At 39.8% G+C, this 23,748-nt stretch overlaps 1 protein-coding gene across 1 annotated transcript in view; it reads right to left on the bottom strand.

The window, feature by feature from the left end:
• Window positions 1–215: 215 nt before the first annotated feature.
• tmbim1a (transmembrane BAX inhibitor motif containing 1a) overlaps window positions 216–23,748 on the bottom strand; it is a 31,758-nt gene continuing 8,225 nt past the window's right edge. Inside the window, exons 2-12 of the mRNA XM_060918652.1 lie at window positions 17,059–17,405; window positions 16,538–16,605; window positions 15,978–16,042; window positions 15,838–15,891; window positions 13,768–13,818; window positions 13,542–13,581; window positions 13,078–13,115; window positions 5,713–5,800; window positions 5,535–5,630; window positions 3,340–3,393; window positions 216–3,235 (exon numbers count right to left, since the gene is read on the bottom strand). Coding sequence (XP_060774635.1) covers window positions 3,086–3,235; window positions 3,340–3,393; window positions 5,535–5,630; window positions 5,713–5,800; window positions 13,078–13,115; window positions 13,542–13,581; window positions 13,768–13,818; window positions 15,838–15,891; window positions 15,978–16,042; window positions 16,538–16,605; window positions 17,059–17,389 — 1,035 coding nt within the window. The 5' untranslated portion in view covers window positions 17,390–17,405 and the 3' untranslated portion in view covers window positions 216–3,085. The remainder of the gene's footprint in view (window positions 3,236–3,339; window positions 3,394–5,534; window positions 5,631–5,712; window positions 5,801–13,077; window positions 13,116–13,541; window positions 13,582–13,767; window positions 13,819–15,837; window positions 15,892–15,977; window positions 16,043–16,537; window positions 16,606–17,058; window positions 17,406–23,748) is intronic.

The raw sequence follows: 23,748 nt of genomic DNA, 5'->3' as shown, positions 1-23,748 counted from the left end.
TGTGCATCTGCCATACAAGTCTCTGAACGAGCTGTTACTATGGCAACGGTATGGTATTAGAATAGCACGAGTGTTATTACAGTAGTCTCTATGTGTATGATCGTCCAGCTTTGTAGACAGTTATTGAAAACCTTCACGCTGAGACAGTTACAAAAACACAACTACGAAAGATAAAGTGAAAAGAAAAAAAAATTAAAGCTTTAAACTCAAACTCGTTCAACTTTTCCTCATTTACTTTTAATACAGAGGATGTCATGTACAAATGTAAATTTGGGATAATCTGCCCATATGTAAACTTATTTACAAACTTCAGCATTGTCACAAAGTGACATCATAATAGGATGGTGCAAAATTATTGGCACCCTTTATCCCACCCCAAAAAAACACAGCATGTTATGAGAGCTGCTGTGGCTGCAATAGTGATGCTGTAGGGCTGGGCAATATGGCAACATGATACTGATATCGTGATCTTTAGGTGTAGTACAACCCCGATTCCAAAAAAGTTGGGACAAAGTACAAATTGTAAATAAAAACAGAATGCAATAATTTACAAATCTCAAAAACTGATATTGTATTCACAATAGAACATAGACAACATATCAAATGTCGAAAGTGAGACATTTTGAAATTTCATGCCAAATATTGGCTCATTTGAAATTTCATGACAGCAACACATCTCAACAAAGTTGGGACAGGGGCAATAAGAGGCTGGAAAAGTTAAAGGTACGAAAAAGGAACAGCTGGAGGACCAAATTGCAACTCATTAGGTCAATTGGCAATAGGTCATTAACATGACTGGGTATAAAAAGAGCATCTTGGAGTGGCAGCGGCTCTTAGAAGTAAAGATAGGAAGAGGATCACCAATCCCCCTAATTCTGCACCGACAAATAGTGGAGCAATATCAGAAAGGAGTTTGACAGTGTAAAATTGCAAAGAGTTTGAACACATCATCTACAGTGCATAATATCAAAGCATTCAGAGAATCTGGAAGAATCTCTGTGCGTAAGGGTCAAGGCCGGAAAACCATACTGGGCGCCCGTGATCTTCGGGCCCTTAGACGGCACTGCATCACATACAGGCATGCTTCTGTATTGGAAATCACAAAATGGGCTCAGGAATATTTCCAGAGAACATTATCTGTGAACACAATTCACCGTGCCATCCACCATTGCCAGCTAAAACTCTATAGTTCAAAGAAGAAGCCGTATCTAAACATGATCCAGAAGCGCAGACGTCTTCTCTGGGCCAAGGCTCATTTAAAATGGACTGTGGCAAAGTGGAAAACTGTTCTGTGGTCAGACGAATCAAAATGTGAAGTTCTTTATGGAAATCAGGGACGCCGTGTCATTCGGACTAAAGAGGAGAAGGATGACCCGAGTTGTTATCAGCGCTCAGTTCAGAAGCCTGCATCTCTGATGGTATGGGGTTGCATTAGTGCGTGTGGCATGGGCAGCTTACACATCTGGAAAGACACCATCAATGCTGAAAGGTATATCCAGGTTCTAGAGCACCATATGCTCCCATCCAGACGACGTCTCTTTCAGGGAAGACCTTCAATGTTCCAACATGACAATGCCAAACCACATACTGCATCAATTACAGCATCATGGCTGCGTAGAAGAAGGGTCCGGGTACTGAACTGGCCAGCCTGCAGTCCAGATCTTTCACCCATAGAAAACATTTGGCGCATCATAAAACGGAAGATACGACAAAAAAGACCTAAGACAGTTGAGCAACTAGAATCCTACATTAGACAAGAATGGGTTAACATTCCTATCCCTAAACTTGAGCAACTTGTCTCCTCAGTCCCCAGACGTTTACAGACTGTTGTAAAGAGAAAAGGGGATGTCTCACAGTGGGAAACATGGCCTTGTCCCAACTTTGAGATGTGGTGTTGTCATGAAATTTAAAAATCACCTAATTTTTCTCTTTAAATGATACATTTTCTCAGTTTAAACATTTGATATGTCATCTATGTTCTATTCTGAATAAAATATGGAATTTTGAAACTTCCACATCATTGCATTCCATTTTTATTTACAATTTGTACTTTGTCCCAACTTTTTTGGAATCTGGGTTGTACATGCGTGTACACACTAAGCAATTGGTTTAATATTTCAAATATATCAGCACTTTTTTTTTTGCACCATCATTTTGTTTGCAAACCCTCTTGCAAACTAAATATCAGCATCTTCAAGTATCACTATGATTTTTGGCATATTGCCCATCCCTACGACTCAGCACAAATATTAAGACATAAGGCAACTCCAAACAGATTTTAAAAAGGTTATTTAAATTGTAGGCAGTGTTAAATGCAGTTGAGCACAAAGGTTTGTGTCTGCAATGCTTTAAAAAAAAAAAAGTCTGAGAAACTGATTAAAATTAGAATTTCATGACGTGTGTATGAGAGAAAGGAAAAAAAATGGATAAGGCATTATACAAGTGAGTGTACGTTACAGTACTATTAATGTTAAGTCCACTTTGGATTCTTTAAACTTCGTATAAATACCCTTGTTCTGTGGGTGCACAATTTTTTACTCAACTGTAGAAAATAGGAGCTGGAAAGGAGAAAGAAAAAAACAAACAACCATGCATATGATATACGTGTAAATAATTTGCAGGGTTGATTCTCATTTCAAAAAAGAATATATATTTTACACATTTGTTACAGATACAGAGTAGTTTTACATTTTTATTCGAAACAACTTGGATAAGATTTTTGTCGTGACTTGATTAAGGGTGCCAATATTTCTGAAACTCATTGCAACTGGATTTGTTTGAATAGAAATCTTTCACTCCATCGTCCATCTCGTTCAGGCATCTTTACTAAAATAATTTCAACTTGCACAAGGTGTATAGACTCAGCATTAAATTCATTATTAGTACAAATAATCAAATTCCTGCTCGTATCAAAACGTAATTAATTCACCTGTGTCTAAAATACATGTTTCCAGCTCTTAAACTTGACCTAAAGACTAAGAAGGTGTTCATGGAGTAACCCATATTTTAAATATTCAGTAAACGCATCACCGCAGAAAAGTGCGTAGTACCCAAGTGGTTGGGCGACAGCTACCTAAGGTGCCTCCTATCTTTGTGAACCTCCAATGATTTGCAGGAGGAAAAGGAAAATCTGAAGGACGTCGACGTAGATGGACAGAGCGGCGAACACGTACTCCTCTGGATTTATCGCGTGCTTCCTGTTCCCGATGAGGAGCTGTGTGTGATAGGCCAGGAACTGGACACCATATGAAGCAGAAGAAAAAAGAAGCACTTAAATACAGAAGTGATCGAGAAGCTTGAAGTGTAAAATGTAGCTGAAGATGACGATGTCGAACTCACCAGCGTGAAGACGATCGCTCCGATAGCAGCGTACAGCATATGAAGCCACGGGATCTACAAATGACATTTACATTGATTTATATCTGAAATAATTTACTCTCAAAGTTAGAAGCAAAGTGCTCAAGTTCTCCTGACTGTGTCTCGTCATTATACCTCACTTCGCTATTCCCGATAACGAAAACTATTTTAATTTAATGCTGACTAACACGCATCAATACTTCCACTGGACACCACAATTAACCGTCTTTTCTTTTCGTGCATTAAGTAAAGGATAAGACACGCTTTGTCATGCTGTTCCCACACTGAAACAAGTGTTTTATTCCTCTTATACCAAATCAATTTTCCAATTATTACCGCACTTTATTTTATTAAAAGAGTGACACTGTGCTTTTTATCCATTTAGTGTTGTGGAAAGTCCATGAAACAAAGTTACTTCCTGCTGCCACGGATCTTCTAGACCAGGGCTTTTCAAAGTGTGGGGCGCAGCTCCCCTAGGGGGCGCCAGAGTTCTTCAGGGGGGGCACAACGTGAGGAAAAATAAACCAGAATAAGTTACTATTGCAGACATTTAGCGAACTTCAGCTAGCCTTTGCCAGAGACAAAATGGACCGATTTTTAGTACCTAAAGCTACAGTGAGTGAGGAGACAGAGTCTGGGCCAAGCAAAAAAAAGAAGGAAGTATGAGCATGATTATTTAAAGTTTGGATTTTCATGGACTGGATCTGAAGATGCTCCACTGCCACAGTGTGTTGTCTGCCAAGAGGTGCTAGCTAACGATGCTATGAGATGTTTAAAATGTGTAAAACAAGATGTTTAAAAAAAAAAAAAAATGTTTAAAATATGTAAAAAAAATGTTTTAAAAAGCACAGATGTTTAAAATGTGTAAAAAAAGATGTTTTAAAAAAAGCACGTTTAAAATGTGTAAAAAAAGTTAAAAAGCACAGATGTTTAAAATGTGTAAAACAAGATGTTTAAAAAAAGCAGATGTTTAAAATGTGTAAAAAAAGATGTTTTAAAAAAGCACGTTTAAAATGTGTAAAATTTTAAAAAGCAGATGTTTAAAATGTGTAAAAGGTAAAAAGCACAGATGTTTAAAATGTGTAAAATGTTTAAAAAAAGCACAGATGTTTAAAATGTGTAAAAAGTTAAAAAGCACAGATGTTTAAAATGTGTAAAACAAGATGTTTAAAAAAGCACAGATGTTTAAAATGTGTAAAAAAAGATGTTTTTAAAAAAAAGCACGTTTAAAATGTGTAAAAAAAAGTTAAAAAGCACAGATGTTTAAAATGTGTAAAACAAGATGTTTAAAAAAAGCAGATGTTTAAAATGTGTAAAAAAAAGATGTTTTAAAAAAAGCACGTTTAAAATGTGTAAAAAATTTTAAAAAGCAGATGTTTAAAATGTGTAAAATGATGTTTAAAAAAGCACAGATGTTTAAAATGTGTAAAAAAGTTTTAAAAAAGCACATGTAAAAAATGTTTTAAAAAGCACAGATTTTTTACACATTTTAAGCGTGCTTTTTTTAAAACATCTTTTTTTACACATTTTAAACGTTTTAAAAAAAGCACGTTTAAAATGTGTAAAAAAAAGTTTTAAAACGAAGATGTTTAAAATGTGTAAAAAAAGTTTTAAAAAAAGCACAGATGTTTAAAATGTGTAAAAAAAAGATGTTTTCAAAAAGCACAGATGTTTAAGATGTATAAAAGAAAAAGTGTACAACAACTTTTTTTTTTTTTTAATACGAATGGAACATTAAGTATAGCAACAACAAAAATTGTAAGGGGGGCGCTGTTCATTTGCTCTGTGAGGGGGGGCGGACTCTCCCACACTTTGAAAAACCCCTGGTCTAGATGCTATCAGCAGCCGTTCCTTCACCAGACAGATCTCAGCTCTGGAGAATCAGGGACAGGATGAAACTCGAACTTCTGATGTAGCCACGCCCACTAGCCTTGACTGATGTAACTTTGCATATGAATATCAGTCATGAATTGTGAAAATGAGAAATGGAAAAAAAATAATAATAATAATGAAACCTTGAACTTGCAAATACTGGACTTACCGGTAAGTGGCCACTTTTGTGCTTTCACTTTCTGTTAAAATTTCCACTCAAGTATCAACAGGCTCTACATTTTTCCCCACCCCCGCCTAGGATTAAACTCATAAACCTTCTGGTTACGGTTATGAACTTCACTTACGTATTTAAATGACAGTACGATCGCTGTGATGATTCCGGTCACAAAGACGACGAGTCCCAGGACGCAGAAGAGACCTCCACATTTGGTGAAATCCACCTGATTGGGAAAGTTAGTTGTAAACGAGCTCAGAAAACAGCGTGTACACACACATACCGTTCATGTCGTAGTTTTAAATCACCTTTGTCTGGAAGCAGAAGACGGTCACGGCGATGCAGACGACTACGGTGATCCCGAGCGCCAGGAACACAGACTTGGTGTCATAGTAACTGGAATTAGAAAGGATGTGTGGTTAAGGACTGAACATGTGATTTTAAACAAATAAACAGAAAAAAGAAAAGAAAAAACCCAACATGGAGAACAAGCTGTCCAAGGACTCAAAATGACAGACACCTTCATTTTAAAACATACATTGAAAGTCTCTCACTCGTACGGGGGGGGGATTGCAAGTTTGCCTCACTACTAAACAGATAAATTACCGTAAAATACCAAATAATAGCCCGGGCGATTATTTGTCTCAATCACGTAAGAGACCCGGCGCGTATTAGAGACTAGGCGGCTATTTGGAACAGGCGATTAATTCCTTCTTCACAAACACCTTCCCCAAAATCTACCTCAAAACGGGGAAAAAATCATTCTCAGATAGGCCTACTTTTAACCAGTATAACTTACAGTTTGTTTAGAGTTAGATTACAGATAGCACGGTGCCGACTTCAGGGAATTTTGAAGACGCAGAATGCATCTTCGCATGGCACAGTCGGGGTGGATAAAGGATAAATCACACACCTTTTCCTGTTAATGACTAGTTAAGCGCATGCTTTACAAAATAATCAAGAAACCACACCATTGTCTGTGCGCAGCACTGTGATTTAATTACTCTGCAAAGTTATGGTCACTTGCTATCACCCTCACCCATGCAGCCTCCACCCTTTGCGCTTCGCGATGTCTGTCAATCTGAAATTGCATGGAGGGCGCGACGTTGAAGCAACATAATTAGGGTGCGAAGTGTCAAACCAAAGGGTTTTTTCTTATGCTGAAAAATAAGTGACCTGCAGTGGCTACATACTGTCATCTTGCATTCTCACGTTTCTCTCCAAGACGTCTCCCTATTTGGCCGATATGAGCCTATTCCCCAAGTGAGTTGGTACGGTGGCTCGACCCCGTAGAAAACTTAAAGTTCGGATGAAAGTTAGTTGAATAGGTTACTGACTTGTAGGCCTACATGTTGCCTGCCTGACGCGTGCTTCTGCCCAACTTGCACGACAGATTACTTGTTGAAAAGGCCCCTTGGATTAGATTGGCCGCGAGCAGACTGAAATGCATGTTAGAACGCTCTCACCTTTTTTGTAAAGCGTCTTCCAGATCCGAATGGGTAAGGGCAAGTGAAATGGTATAAGGTCTTTAATAAAACTCAGTGTGTGCTTTGACGCATGCATTCGGCAATTTAGGTCGTTTAACAGAAGCAGCAGTCCAACCTTGGAAACCCGCAGTCCTCAATGTCACCACACACGCTGGCTTTCGTTGGGTATACCCAAAGGGGTGGCTAAGACATCTGTCAAAAGTTACGGAGTTGCATTCCTCAAGAAATATTACGGTAGACCAAGATTATAACATTGAAATGGCATGTTTATTATCACGTAACAAAATGTTGTAGACAGTATTATAGAAATAATTTCATTCATTCATTCATTCATTCATTCATTCATATTGTTTCGGTAGAAAACTATGCAATGCAAAATCGTTTAAACACCAGAAAACCAGAAAAGTGCTGGGCCTCAAGATTCTAGATAGAACGTTCGGACGCTTTTTTTTTTTTTTTAGACCCCGGCGAGTATTCGGAACTGGCCTTTATTTGTCACAACACACGCGTACACCCGGCCGTTAAAGGGAACTCGGCGGTTAATTGGAACTCGGCTATTATTTGGTATTTTACGGTAAAAAAATAAATTCAAAATTCATATTTCTAAAAGGAGTGATTAAGACATACAGATATTTATACCTAGTGTATAGTATTTCTGTCAGTCAACGTTGTTCCTTTTATCTAATTTTTTTTATTTAACTTGCTGCCTTTTTGTAAATCCAGATTTTTTTTTACATTTAAATTAAATCAATATGAACAGTTAAACAGCTCTTTCCGGCCATCAGACTGGAAGAGAAGCGTAGAGCTGTTAGACGCAGTTTCAGAGAAAATTGCATGCGCTGATTGAGAAAATTCAACCAGACTATTTCTCAATAATCATCTCGAGCGACTCGGCAAAATGGCATCCAATAGCTTAGTCACTGTAAGTGAGGAAGAATTACAGATGATGAAAGAAAATGCTGTTCCTAAAATAAAAGCACTAAAGATGCTGCGAAGTTTGGTCTGAAACTATTCGAAGGGAAGGTGGGACTGATTTATTTTACTGATTTCAAAACAAAGGATTTTGTGCGACTCAGTGTAGATAAGTGACAAGTCTGCGCTGCAAAGTTATTACATTTGAAGACTTTTTTTAAATTAAAAAAAAATTTTTTTTTCACCCGTGTATTGATTCTAAAGCAATTCTCCAGCTCAGGCTCAGTGAATAATAACCTCAACTTTGACTTGATTATTGTTCACTTTACCTTTGGAGAATAACTGTTAAATAATGATTTAGTAGCTCATAATGACGACCATTTCTTAATAATGAGATCCTCTCAGATAATTATAACGGAGTATCTCAATTATGACTTTCCATTTCTTAAGAACGAGCTCCGATCTCATCACCATGACTGAGCACCTCATAATTATGACCGTTCCTTACAGTGAGCTTCTCTCTCTCGTAAATCACAGCGTCTCATATCGATGACTGAGCGTCTCGTCACATTAACTTAATAGTAGACAATAGTTACATATACTATTAACTTAACGTAAAGATAACCAACAGATTCTTTTTTTTTCTTCATATTTATTCTTTTGTATTTGTAATTATTTCTACCTGTATATGCACGACCCCACCAGCTCTGCTGATCAACTTATTGTGTTTAAATAAAAAAGTTACTCATTCATCTCAATGACGCTATAGCATGTGACGGCTATTTATTTAAGTGGCAGAAACAGGCTTCCAGAATTTCTCACACACACACAAAAAAAAGTGAAAATGTAATTAAAGGAGATACACAGAGCCATGGCCTCACTTTTTGTTTATACAGTAAATGCTTCAAGACCTCAAGAATGGCACAGGAATAGTTTTAAGTGTTAAGAATAAATCTAATATAGTAATTTTTACGATTAAAGTGATTCATATAAGTAGCGGTCTGAGTGAATGACCTTGACGTCCGTGACATCACAGCAGGAAGGCTATCGGTCTCATCGCCATTTCCGCTATACTAAAAAACACAGAGCTGACTGCGACTCCGATCCTCCATTTTGAGTTAATTTATCGCCATGCTACGTAGACGTGTTGCTGGCCGGTGCAGCAACACGACAGAAGGTGGATTTACGTTGCATTCATGGACCAAGAACGTTCAAACTACAAAGATTTGGACATGTTTTGCGAGAAGTTCACGGGCACATTGGGCGCCTACAAAGTGGTCTCTCCTCTGCTCTGCACATTTTACTGAGGATTCGTACGAGACCTCTGATCTGTTGAGGAGCGTTGGCTATAAGCCCGTATTGAAACAGGGTGCAGTACCAACAATTAAAGGAAAAGAAAATAAGAGAAGGAAAGTAAGTTTAGTTGCACCAGTTCTCCTGGAGCGTGAGCCGAGGGTTGCTGCTAAAGCCCAGGATGGAACAGGATGTGACATATTATCGCTTGGACAGCGACCTCCATGCGGTCATTGCTAAAAACCGGTGATGTCCCATTCCATCCCAGGTTTTAGTAATCGCCTGAGCCGAGCAGTAATGGCGGAGTACTCAGTATGGAGAAAATGGAGAATGAGTGGACCAGCCGTCTGATTTCTCTGCTGGATATGCTCGCCTCAGCAGCGATATCTCGCCCTTACGTGGAAGAAGTGAATGAACTGAGAACTGAACGAACAACTGAAAGTCAGACTGTTTCAAAACAATCAGCCACAAGGTCGCCCTTCAAGAAGCGAGAACGCAGACGGGTAAGCTCCGACTCGCATTCGGATACAAAACACCACCACTCGTTGTTTACCTGCATTTAGATTAATCCATGTAACTTGTATTGTGTTTAAGTTACCGGTATAAGATTCAGGGATGAGAATGAAAAATATTTAAAAAGTCTGAAAAAACCAGGGCGGGGCCCATAGCCCAAGGGGGCGGGGCCCATGGGTTCCAGGGGCTAATGATTTTTGGCTTTTTTTTTTTTTTTTTACCCCAAAACCATTAATTTTATCAGCAAAAAGTTGCAATGTATTTGGAAATAAATTCCCCTTCTTGGTGGACTACCAGGTGAAAATGATTAATAACGTACAAGAGACTTGTTTTTAATCAATTCACATTTGATGATTTCAAAAAAAAAAATCAATGCACCTTTTAATATAAACGAGCTCTACAGTATTATATTTCTGCATTTTTGCTATTCATGTCTTTGAATACTCTAATCCTTTAAAATGAAGTGCAAACCAGAAAAAAGTTCTGTCATATAATTCTCTGAAGCTTTCTTCTGATGTTATCATGGTAGCAGGAGGTCTTGCATATTAAGCAGGCAACATTCAACATCACTCATCACTTCCCTTTCAACTGTTGTGTGTACTAACTAGGTTTTATCTGGACAGGATGTTGTGTAATGTAATACAGACACCATATGGTCAATTTGAAGATCGAGATGGTGATTTTGAGTTCAAGAACAGGCATGTACAATGGGCATTACATATTGGAAAATTTTTTTTAAATCAAAAACTATAAGTTCATCTCGGCCTAAAAAAACGTGGGCAGACGCTCCCGCGCGGCACATCCCAGCAATTCCCCCCCATGAAATGAGCAATAAGTAGGAGAGTTATACACGGTATCATACCTAAAATTTTATCAGAAATATAGATATGATACTATGATTCTCTCCAACATGCTACATTAGACAAGCTAACCTCATTTATAAAAGATACACACTTATATATGACGTGTATTTGATATATATGATGTATATTCATACGTTGTTACTTTACGGAAATCTTCAACAAGTTTGGTCTTTTCATGCCACCCTGTTGTTGACCTAAATATAATGCACATGAACTGACACTACTCACCTCAACATGTCCTTTACAATCATTTAAGCCACCATGGGCAATGCTGAAACCACTGCTGCAAACAGTACATCGCACGAAACTGTCATTATTTTCTACCCTTATTAGACAGGGAGATTCTTTTGTGTAATCTGAGCTGAAGTGGGTTTTGTACTTTCGTTTTTTGGGGCGCGCGCTCTCTCTCTCTGCTATGCCAGTCGGTCCTCGAGAAAAGGGATAAAATCCCGCCCACACTGAAAGCTGATTGGCTTATTTTGCTGAGTAACCCAATCAGGATGCTCTTTGTCTGGCATGCGCTACATGAACAGGCACACAGGCAGTGTTGCCACATTGGGTGGTTTTAAGTGCATTTTGGCGGGTTTTGAACATATTTTGGGCTGGAAAACGTCAGCAATATCTGGCAACACTGCACACAGTCTCCCTCGCGTGTGCACATTCTAAGATGCGTGATGCAGACCTTAATGTTGCGCGCACATGCTCTTGCTCGCTTCTATCAATATGCAGGAGACTCCCGGAAGTTCTGGGAGACTTGGGATGTCTGCGTTATAAGGTGATCACAGATCACAGATTATTTAATTTGCTTCAGAATGTGATTGTCTCAGTTCATCTCATTATTTAATTAGCCTTTTATCAGTGAAAATGCATGCATGTACGTGTACGGTATGTTGCATAAGTTATAACACCCATCCTGTTTTAATGAGAGTCAACCCACAATCAGTGAAGTCAAATCAGTCTTAGTTGAGCAAGTCGGTAACGCCATTTTTTACTTTCACCATAAATGTTTATTTATATGACTTTGGTCTATAGCTGTCAAAGGCCTCGGCCTTAAAACCAGTTCCCACTGTGACGTCACGCACTCAGGGCTGGCTGGCTCAGCTCGAATCCCAACTTTGCAGTCGATTTTAATTCTCAAAAACAATTTTTTTTATTCCCATTTATGCAGCATACAAGAGTCAAGGATGGAGATACTATCCACTCAAATTTATTTAAAAATAAAGGTTCTGTGTATCTCCAAGTGTAAATGTACTACTCGAGACTTCTGATACTTAACCTAGGGCTGATGGTCAGACTAAATTCTCCATTTAAGACTTTTCACATAGAGGTTACTCCTTAAAGGAAAAGGCAACTTTTGTACAAAACCAGGTGTGTAATAGGAGAAAAACATATACGTAATCAATTCCGTTAATTATTTCCATTGTATATCGAACATGAAAAAATATTTTTAACTTTGAAATCATGAATTGACACAGAGGAGCCGAAGTTGGAGGAGTCAGCCATTTTGAGATTGTGGGCAACTATAAACCAATCAGAATCTTTCGTTAATGCGCCTCCCTCTGATCTGTGACGTCACTGGGCCCATGAAAACAGTGTTTACAAGCAGATCACTGTGATTAGGAGTCCCGGCGGGTGGCTTGTATTCGATTCGTTTATATCCCGACCTTGTCAGCTGTCAGATTTATGTTCATGGACCCGGTAAGCTGGTAAATATTATTTATTTTTTTCTTTACCAAATTCTAACAGAAAACGAGAGCGCCCGAAAGGGAAAACCGAGCCGAGCCGCCTCACGCATGCGCAGTAGGCTTGGTAGGACAAATCCAAATAGGAGTCATTCAGGATTCAGCCATGTTTTTGCTCCGTGTTTTTACTCAACCAAAGTTCTACAGTATTATGAGCTTTAAGTTGCATAAATAAAACCATTTGGTGAAACTTTGAAGAAGCGATTGTACTGGTTTTTTACCTTATTACCATGAAGCACTGAAGAGTTCTTTTCAGTGGTGGGCCGCATGACATCACGCAGTAGATCAATATGGCGGAACGCATCTTCGCTGAGCTCAGCGCAAGCCCATATTATTAAAAAGTTAAAAGATACTGTTATGCGGTCTGTTCTTTCTCTATAAATTCCATGATCGATTACTTTATATATTTATCTATCTATCTATTTGTGGTGATTTTGTACAAAAGTTGCCTTTTCCTTTAAATTGCACTCTGTTCTCTGTAGAATGTAAGAACACGAGATAAGACACGCTCAAGATCATTCTGAGATAATTCAGTCCCCACTCTGCGTCTCACCCAGCTCTGAATCTCTTTGGATCGGAATAATTCTGTGCATGGTGCTGAATTTACTGACACTGGGCTATAAATTAACGTTAACTAATAATACAAAGGACTCCTACACTCGCCCTACATGCATGTTGTATTTAGCAAATGGAGTACAACACAGAGTTTGTGTCAACACACTTGACTCTTTCCCCAAATACACACCCTGTTCAACAACGGCTGACATTTACACTCGTACAGCCCTGTGAATGGCTTCAATGGGACGACGCTGGAATGTTCCACTCAGACACGGAGTTCGGAGACATTAGAGTTAGCTGCTTACCTTGATATCGTCCCTGTCATATAGGAAAAAGCCAGAGTCTGAGGGGGGAAGGAAAAAAAAAAAAAAGGTCATTTTTTGAGCAAGACACTACTTCTTTGTGTCCAATTTAAATCTAAGCAACTCTGAAGTACTGGGGGGAAAAGCTTTATAAATGCTGGTTTCCATCACCTGTACATATTCATGACAAAGCACCATTTTAAAACAGTTTGGCACCTACGTGTTCTTAAAATAAACTTAATTATAGGATTAAGACAGAACATACACAGCTATACACAGGAAAAAAAACAGACCACTTTTAATGGTGGTCATGATCAGTTTTCCAGGAGCACAGGATTCTTGAGCATAGTGAACGAATAAAGTGCTGCTTTTACAGGATGAAGGAAATAATTGTTTTTTTAAAAACGTTTTCCATTACAGACTTGGCTACACCCTGCCGGCTAAATGACTCAGCACTCCACACTCACAAAAAGGCCGAGCAGGATAAGGTTCCAGGGGAAACGCCTCCTGAAATGAGAGAAGGGGGGCTTAGAGATATACATATAAAAAAAAAAACCAATATCTTTATGTCCTTACTTCACTTTTTAAACACACAGGACTTTCACTTTGTGTCTGAGGACATGCATACGCCAGTTTTATGGATATTACACTTTTTCCCCTTTTCAAAAGAAAAGATAGGAGGTGTTTGCTCACCTGGGTCCCTTACAGCAGACCAGCACGAGGTGTGTGACGATGTACACGGCACTGTAAAGCCACACACACGCACGCCTTAATATCCTTCCATGGACATCATTATTCATGCAGCTAAATCATGTTCTCGTGCACTTCAATTATCCATGAACTTAACTTCAGTAACTAGAGCTGCTCAGCTAACTAATCTTTTAAAATCTTCGGTTTTAACCTCCTAGGGCTTAGCGGTCACATGCGTGGACAGCACTTTATGGAAATTCGGAACAAGAATCCATATATGTGGACATACTTTTTCTCTAAAAGTACATCTTATCAAAAGATGATGCTTAGTTTTTATTCTAATCAGGTTCTAATAAGCCCAAATAGCAAAGAGAAATAAAAAATGCATGTAAAAAAACAGCTTGGGCCTTAGGAGGTTAAAATAAAAGTCGAAAGTACAAGGTTAAAGCGATCAGATATTGGCTCTGGAAAATATCGGTCCTCATGAGATTGCAAGTTCTCCAAGGTCAGGAGCCAAGTAAGAAATATTGGCCCGTGGTCTCTAGGTGGGACATTCATACAATGTTCATCAGGAGTTCGAAAAGAAGTCTGAACTTTTCTCAAATGGGAGCCATCATACACTCACCGGCCAGGTTATGCAGTTCTCTAAAATCAGCCAGCGCGATGCATCAAATCACGCAGATACAAATCAAGAGCTTCAGTGAAATGTTCAAACATCAGAATGGGAAAAATTGCGATCTCTCAGTGAAGTGTGACTTTCTTTCATTGTGGTATGGGTGTTGGTTTGAGCCAGGTGGACTAGTTTGAGCATTTCAGAAACTGCTGATCTCCTGGAGTTTTCACACACAAATAAACAGTCTCTAGGGGTTTACACGGAATGGTGCGGAAATAAATAAAAAAAAAATAAAAAAAAAACCCATCGAGCGAATGAGTGAGCGACAGTTCTGTGGGTGGAAACAAATGCCTTGTTGATTGAGCCCAGAGATCAGAAAATGAACAGATTTGAGGTGGTTCAAGCTTCTTTTTTTTTTTTTGCCAGGAAGGATAGACTAACTCATATAAAGTCACTCTTTACAATCGTGGTGAACAGAAAAGCATTTCAGCATGCAACAGAAAACAGAATGACACATTGGGTTCTACTCCTGCAGCCAAGAACAGGGATCTTATGCCGCTTTTCCACTACCAACGCGGCTGAGTTGGGCTGAGCCGTGCCGTGCTGAGTCGAGCTGAGCGGGGCTGTTGGAGTTGCATTTCGACTACAACCGCGCTGAACCGTGCTGGCTGGAAGTGGGTGGACACATTAGGTGGAGTTAGCGAAAGTGGGTGGACGTCACGTGATGTCATTAGGCGGCGCAAACAGTGACATCAGTGACCTTTTAAGCGGTAGTCTCACGACCCGGATAGTAAACAATAAACATGAAGGACATGGAGTCGTTAGTGTTGCTGGTCTTGGTGCTGTGGCTTGTTGTCACTGACAACGCCAACAGATACTGGCAAGAGCGTATAGATGAGGCGAGGCACATAAGGCTTCAGAAATTCTCGTAATTCTTCTTCTTCTGGGTTTACGGTGTTTACAGATCCCAGCGTGCTCGCGGGGCGTGTGTGGGCATGTGAGGACACTCTTCCTCACCAATCAGTGCACAGGGGAGTGTCTGCTCATGCCCCTAGCCCCACTCAGCTCGGTTTGGCTCGCTTCAGCCCCACTCCAAAACCGTGCGAGTTTTGGGTGCTGAGTAAGGCTGAAGCGAGCCGAGTCGTGCTGCTCTGAGGCAGTCGAAATGCGAGCCGTGTCGGGCTGAAGCGAGCTGAAAAAGGGTAGTGGAAAAAGGCCATTAGAATCAACAAGTTCCTATTAAAGTGGCCGGTGAGTATATGATGGAATGTGGATGCAAACTGGGGGGGGGAGAATCCTCACAGCAACATTTGGCCCCCACCAAGCTACAAAAACATGTCCACAAACACACAGCTCATAACTTTGCTCCAGTGGGTCAAACGTCAACTAACTTGAATAAATGCAAATTAAAGATTCGCACTAGCACACACAAAAAAAGGGAAAGAGCAAATCGTTCTTACTATGAAGCCCAGTAGACTCCTGGGTTTAATATGACAAATCTCCGCACAGGTTGTCTGAAATGCAGAATAGGAAAAAAAAAAAAGTTATGAAAATATTTGAGAAACATGTATACACATTCTGTATGCACACCAGGACTCACACAAAAGTGAAAACTGCCACAATGCTGACTGTGACGAGGAGCTGAGCTGCAAGGATCAGGTACACCTAACAGGAAAGGACATCAAGATCACGAAGAAGAAAGGTTTCTAGAAAAGCTTTACTTCAAAACGTGGAAAATTCCACTCGTCTCTAACAACTGGTGGCCATTTTAGCGTACAGTCTCAATCTAATTAAAAACAGCCCTTACTTCATGGTACGCCATCAGTGTTTTAATATCAGTTCTAGCACCTGCCCTAGACCACTCAGTGCTATGATGATATAGGAAAATAATCAGTGTTTTATTCCTCTTACACCACAGCAACTTGACAATATTTAGCACCGACGCTGGAAACTTCTTCCAAAATAAATAAATAAATAAATAAAAACTTGAAGGGGGAAAAAAAAAAGCTAAACAAACATCTCAAAACAAGTACATTTATATCCAGCAATTCTGTCAAGGAGAATTAATCAACACCTTCGAACTGAGCAGTGCTGTGGCGGAACAATCATGCATGCAACTAACCCTCATACTAATGAGGAGCAGAAAGTATTAGCTCTTACTTTGCGAATAAAACCGTGCCGCACGTTGATGCTCTCCCATCCTGACGTCGTGGTGAAGCCATCGTCACCTGTGACATCACCAGACGTACCATCAGATCACACTAGCTTACAATGGCAACGTAATGAACATAAAAGCAGTTTCTCGAAGAGGTACTCGGTTTCTAACTTGCACTAACGCACCAGAAACCTGTTTAAAAAGTATTACAATTATAAATATTACACGCTGAAATTAGTGTCTTGAGATGTTTTTTGTTTCTTGCATGTTTTAATTGGGTTGTATTAAACATGTTACGTTCACTTACACTTAGTCAAATATATATCTGGTTCGATCAACTGGAATCTGACAACTGGGTATAAATCTACATCAAAAATATCTGCTTTGTGACAGTGTCTATTGTTAAAAAAGTTCAATTTCCAGAACCAGGTTTCTCTGGATAAAGCGATCCAGAATCTTGACCTTTATTAAATCAAATGTCTGCTTGGATTCTTGGCTGTGTAAGGAATATGGAACTGGCTCTCACCCGAGTCAGAGATGGGAATTGTTGGTGGGATTATGGGTGGCATTGGTGGTGGGTACCCTTGACCGGGTTGTCCTGGATACCCTTGACCGGGTTGTCCTGGATACCCTTGACCGGGTTGTCCTGGATGCAGGGGGTACATTCCAGGCTGCCCCTGGTAAGGGGCAGAGGGCTGGGGGTAGGGAGCTCCAGGGTAGGGCCCAGGCTGTGGCTGACCTCCATACGGAGAGTAATCGTAGACTGGAGGTGGTGCGGAAGGTTGTACACCCCCAGCTTGAGGATTTGAAAGTGGCCGTGACTCATCGTAGCTCGGGGGGAAGTCTGATCTGGACATCCCGACTCAGAGATTCCTGTGAGATACACATCAAAAGAAAGAACATGTGACCTTAAAAAGTTACAACCACAACGGTGATATTTTTAAGAATAAAAAAGTATTAGCTTCTACTTTTCAGTTTTCCACACCAAATCCTGTTAACTGCCGTGCAGGTCTTTGGTTAGGCTACAGTGCCATTCTTGCTCGCGATGGGTCATTGACTAAATTGAGGCGTTCTGGTGGAGATGCTTCCCTGAGCAAACCCATCGGCAAAGTATTCGCCACTTAGTTTGCTGACAAAAACACCGCCACCAAATTACACCACATGCACTGAAGATTTTCATGACGTTTTTGGCCACTCATGAAGTGAAGATCCCCCCCCCCAAAAAAAAAAAAAAAAGAAAAAAACGCACACCTTGTGAAGCTCGGAAAACATTCACTGTGCATGGCATAAATTGGTAGCATCGCCACCCATCTTCATTGCCAGGTATTCACAAATCCATCAAGAGCTGGAGTGTGACCAGGGTCTTATGGACAAAGTGTGCACAAGAACTGTTTGAGGAACTCAGGTACTCTATATACAGTATATCAAACCACTGTTGATTGTCTTTGGACCTGGAATTTGGACCTTGGAAGCCATGGCCTAATGGTTAGAGAAGCAGCGTTGGGACCATAAGGTTGCCAGTTTGATTCCCTGGACCAGCAGGACTGGCTGAAGAGCCCTTGAGCAAGGCATCTAACCCCTGACTGCTCCCCAGGCTGCTCTGGATGATTATGATCATATTATTATTAATAATAATGCACAAACCAAGCTGAAAAATATCATCCTCTCCAGTTAAGTTGAAACCTCATTGGAGAAGCAACCAGGTTGTGGATGAGTAGGATCCATTCATTCAAACCCAAATTAGGCCACGCCCATTAGTACATTTCTCAAATCTATATACATGATCAATTTCAGCAACAGAATTTTTCAGATTAAAGCCCCATTATTCATCCAAACTTTTATCATCAAGGAGTTAAAGGCGTTAGGATTTACATGCATCATGTCTACACACAGTCGGAGCTTTTACCCTTCCTGCTTGGCGTTATTGTGATGTTTGGGTGGCTTTAGCTTCAACAGACAGCACTTGCTTAATCTTCTTAACATCTTTTTCCTACTTCCTGCCCCATGACATGACTTCACATGACTTGAGTTCAATTCAGTTCAACTTTGTTGCTGTTACACTTCACTAAAATAAAAATAAAAAAAAAGACAGCAGAGTGTGTGATCTTAACACAAGAGTGCAAAAATCTATGCTCACTGTACTACAAACAAACAGAAAGAAATTCTAGCTCGAGATAGACCTTTAGACATCTCATCCAGCTTGTGGAGTAAATAAGTCACTACAGACACTGTTTTAGACCCTCGTACACGCTCAGCGGTCCAGATCAAGTGTGTTCAAATCCTTCACGCATCATCAGCCAAGCAAAGCACTTCATGGAGCAGTTTCAGGTCTTCCTGTTGTCTGAAGGGCGTCACGTACAGAAACTCTGTGGTCACTGCGGTTTTACTGAAAAATGAGAAGTGAATTCTAACAAGCAACTCGCAGCAGATCACAGATAACCAGCAGATCGCTCCAGGGCCTCTACCAGCTCTGAGCTGGATACAGCCGAGGGTTTGATCTGAACGTTTCTTGCTGTTGAAAGATGATTTCTACATTGTGGATGATGTGCAGTACCACATGAGTGGTTTCTCATCATTTCACACCAGTACTCTTTTTTTTTTTTTTCCTCTCCGAATAAGAGCCATTAGAAAAGTTACAAGTGCACTGATGGGACGATGTGTCCCGACACGTCCCCTGTTCTACTACAGACCTACATACTGTCTCTCCCTCCCTCTCTTATAGTGGAACGATGAGAATTCTGTTCATGATCATTGATAAAAAGTTAAATTTCTGCCAAATACCAACACTAGTGTCCGGATCATTGCCCTGACCCTTATTTCTAACTAACCAACTTCTACAGCAAGAGTTTACAAAGACAGATGAAGCAAGAAGCACCGGTGAAATAAATAGTTTGAGAGTCCAGTTTAACCCTTTGGTGACTGACCCCTTGAAAATCGTTCCTCCAGGAACGATGACGTTTCAGTTGTCAAGACAACAGAAAAACTAAAATACAAGAGCATTTTGTTTTGTGCACAAGAGCATTGTGACGTATCTTTCTGTTTTGTATTTTAGTTTTTCCGTTGTCTTGACAACGGAAACGTCATCGTTCCTGGAGGAACGATTTTCAAGGGGTCAGTCACCAAAGGGTTAATGACAGAAATAATCCAGAAAAAAAAAAAAAAAAAATCACTAACAAACAGATTAGAATATCAGCACCAAGGACGAGAGGTAAAAAAAATAATTGGAGACTTTTGGGGTATTAAAATAAAATACAAATTAATTCCTCAAAGGGTTGTTCGAGAAGTCAAATGGAAATGTGGGCTGATTAAATAAAGAAAAATTATATAATAAACAACCACTAATAGCTTCTGGAAGTGTTCAGATTTTAATTTAACTCAAATGTATTTAATGAGGTTTGCATTTAATGTAATAAAACGTCTGAGGCATCACATTTTATCAAGTTCGTTATGAATTGAGGGCAGAAAATAAATCTCTCACACAAAAATAGTGAGAGACGGACAGACAGACAGTAAAACACAGATGGCGAGAGAGAGAGAGAGAGAGAGAGAGAGAGAGAGAGAGAGATGGCAGGGGGAGAGAGATGATGTTGGGGTAACAGGTGCAGAACAGTAGCAGGTGGATGGATTTCTGTTTTCATTTCAAAATATTAATAATCAATCATAATCTAAAAAGAAAAAGAAAAAAGAGAAAGAAAAAAGAAAGAAAGAAAGAAAGAAAGAAAGAGAGAAAAGAAAGAAAGAAAAGAAAGAGAAAAGAGAGAAAAGAAAGAAGAAAGAAAGAAAGAAAGAAAGAAAGAAAGAAAGAAAGAAAGAAAGAAAGAGAAAAGAAAGAGGAAAGAAAGAAAGAAGAGAGAGAAAGAGGAAAGAAAGAAAGAGAGAAGAGAGAGAGAAAAGAAAGAAAGAAAGAAAGAAAGAAAGAAAGAAAAGAGAAGAGAAAAGAAAGAAAGAAAGAAAAGAGAAGAGAAAAGAGAGAAAGAAAGAAAGAAAGAAAAAAAAGAAAGAAAAGAAAGAGAAAAGAAAGAAAAGAAAGAAAGAAAAGAGAGAAAAGAAAGAAAGAGAAAAGAAAGAAAGAAAAGAGAGAAAGAGAGAAAGAAAGAAAAGAAAGAGAAAAGAAAGAAAGAGAAAAGAAAGAAAGAAAAGAGAGAAAGAAAGAAAGAAAGAAAGAGAGAAAAGAGAGAAAGAGAAAGAAAGAGAGAAAAGAAAGAGAGAAAAGAGAGAAAAGAAAGAAAGAGAAAAGAAAGAAAGAAAGAAAGAAAGAGAGAAAAGAGAGAAAGAAAGAAAGAAAGAAAGAAAGAAAGAAAGAAAGAAAGAAAGAGAAGAAAGTTCACAGAATGTGGCACTTGGCTATGAGCCTCCATCCACCTTTTTGTTTCTTTCTGTCTCTGTCTCTCACCATCTTTGTTTTCATCTCTCTCTGCGTCTGTGTGTCTCTCTCTCGCAGTGCATTGTGGGAAGTCCTGAATACTGGAAATTCTCATGTACACTTTCTGGCATGAATACAAAATGTCTGGCTCCCAAAATCATGCACTCACCAGGAAATATGATCAGATATTTAACACAACACGTGCAAAAGCACCTGACAGCGTAACGCAGCAGGGCTGGAACACAGCCGTGTGATAAACATGCCAACGGCACGTCAAAACCTGTCGCCTGTCCTGACTGTGAGAACGGAATAAAGGCCATGACCAACACCTACTTTTATAACAACAACAACTGAACCCAGGTGCAGCTGTGGTCTGAGATCGGAGTTCGATCTGCTGTAAAAGCCGTCGGCCTGCTCAGCAACGAGGAAAAATACAAAACAGCAACATATTTTAGTATTCAATCCGCATCTGTCTCTCTCTGTCTCTCTCTCTCTCTCTCACACACACACACACACACACACAGCGTTACAAATTTCCATCACCATGTTTCAAGACATCCAGTTGCCTAGTAATGCAGAAATATTGGCACCCATCACAAATTGAAAACATTGACAATTTCAGCTCATGAGCACATGGTATAGTTTAGTGTGCGAGTTACAGATTACACGCACACACCACAATGTACGAAAACATTTTCACTCCCATGGAAAGAAAGAACAACAGCACCACACCTCTTCCTGACATGCTCATCAAAGTTGTTGATCCATCCATGCATCAATGACCATGTTAAGCATCTTTACCTTTAGTAAAAGGTCACTTTTACTTATACACCATCTTACTGAAAGATCTCCAGCCAAGCATTAACCTCATGCCGGAAGCGACTGTTTGGTTAAAAACATCCTCATACCAAGCAGAACTCATGATACCAACCAATTTATTTTATAGGATTTGCTACAAAACAGACCCAAAGCACAATAATCCAAAAACAGATTTTAAAACGAGAGCTTTCGCATGTATTTATATTAAGAAAAAAAAAATAAATCCCTCACATGCTAACAACATCAAAAATCAAAACAAAACTTAAAGCTTACGTGTTGCATTTTTGGTCCATTGCTGTCAATTTTTTTCTTCATTACACCGTTTCATACAGCTTCACGTTATGGAGCTGATTTCGAAAATCGAGCACACGATGAGTAAAAGTACGCTGTTCTCAAACTGATCTCCAAAGCCCCCCGCCCTTCCTTCTTCACCATTCTGTCTGAGCCCCATGGAATGGCTTTGGAGCCACGATCCGATTCCATACGTTGAAACCACAAGTGTTGAAGCTTGACTGATTTACACAACAGCCAATAGTATTTGAAACATGTCGTCATACCATGTCCCTTCTCAATCTAAACAAATATGACAGAAGCTTAGCTAAATATGGAGAAGGTTTAATGAGGCTTTTTTCCAGCTGTGGAGGATTTCTCATTGAGTCAAGATGGTCACCATTTCAGAGAGAAACATCTAATGACAAACATGATGATCTTGTCCATCAGTCTGAGGTGGAGTAATTCCAGCCCTGAACAGCCCCAAGTTTGGTAAAACCCTCGATCTGAAATGTCATCAACTCGTACAAACTCCACCCATTTACTCCCCATCAAAAAGGACAACGTGCTGGAAGATGCACCAACAAAAACAAGATTCTTTTTAACAAGCAAGACACGCCCTCAGAGGCAGGACCTATACACATAGAACATTTAATTGCAAGAGCACAAGACTAGTACAGGTTGATATGTAGTGGATGTTCATTATGTCTATCTATTACAGATATTTTAAGTTCGTTTCTTAGACAAGGATTTTTTAAGCTTGTTACCTCGTTAACAATTCTCGAAATAACAAACAGGCCACACACAACTACTCACGGATCATTTAAACTCCATAGACAAGACAGGCAACATCAAATTCACACACGAAGAGGAAACGGACAAGACAATAGCTTTTTTGGACTTAAAAATACACCACACAGAAGAAGGGAACATTAGAATCACAACATACAGAAAACCTACACACACCAACCAATATCTTCTCTGGACATCTGAACATCCCGTCGCACACAAAATGTCAGTAATCAGAACACTATACGACCGAGCACAGAGCATCACGGAGGAGAAAGACAGACAGGAGGAGGAACAACACATCCAACAGGCATTAAAAAACTGCCAATATCCACCGTGGGCAATCCGAAAAGGGAAATTACAGACACAAAGGAAAACAAACGAAAAAAAAACACCGAAAAAACAAACCGGGGCTTTGTCACACTACCGTACATAAAAGGAGTCACAGAACGCATCCAACGATCCATGAGGAAATACCACATCAACACCCCGGTCAAACCATACAAGAACCTCCGACAGCTGCTAGTTCACCCCAAAGACAAAATACAACTGGACAATAAATGCAATGTCATCTATGAAATCCCTTGCCGTTCATGCAATAAAGTCTATGTTGGTGAGACAGGCAGATGCTTCCATACTCGAAGGAAAGAACACCAAATAGAATGTGAAAAAGAAACAAAAAGACTCACAAGATCCGAAAAAGAAAACCAAGAAAACCTAAAATCAGCCATTTCAGACCACTGCAAACGGCAAAATCATATAATGAATTGGGAAGAGGCCAGAGTCATTCGCGCTGAAGAGAATAGATACCAGCGTTGGATTTTAGAGGCAGTGGAGATACGCAAGCGGGCGCAGAGGACGATGAACCGGGATGAAGGAGCGTACGCGCTGTCACACACCTGGAGCGCCGTCCTGGAGGAGCGACCTGACAGCAGGAGGCGTGAACTACCTGTCAAATTGGGCGGGACGTTCACG

Source organism: Neoarius graeffei, chromosome 4 (genome assembly GCF_027579695.1).
Source record: "Neoarius graeffei isolate fNeoGra1 chromosome 4, fNeoGra1.pri, whole genome shotgun sequence".
Lineage (NCBI taxonomy): Eukaryota > Metazoa > Chordata > Actinopteri > Siluriformes > Ariidae > Neoarius > Neoarius graeffei.
The sequence above is the reverse complement of the archived record's forward strand: the minus strand, read 5'-3'. Positions and strand labels throughout refer to the sequence as shown.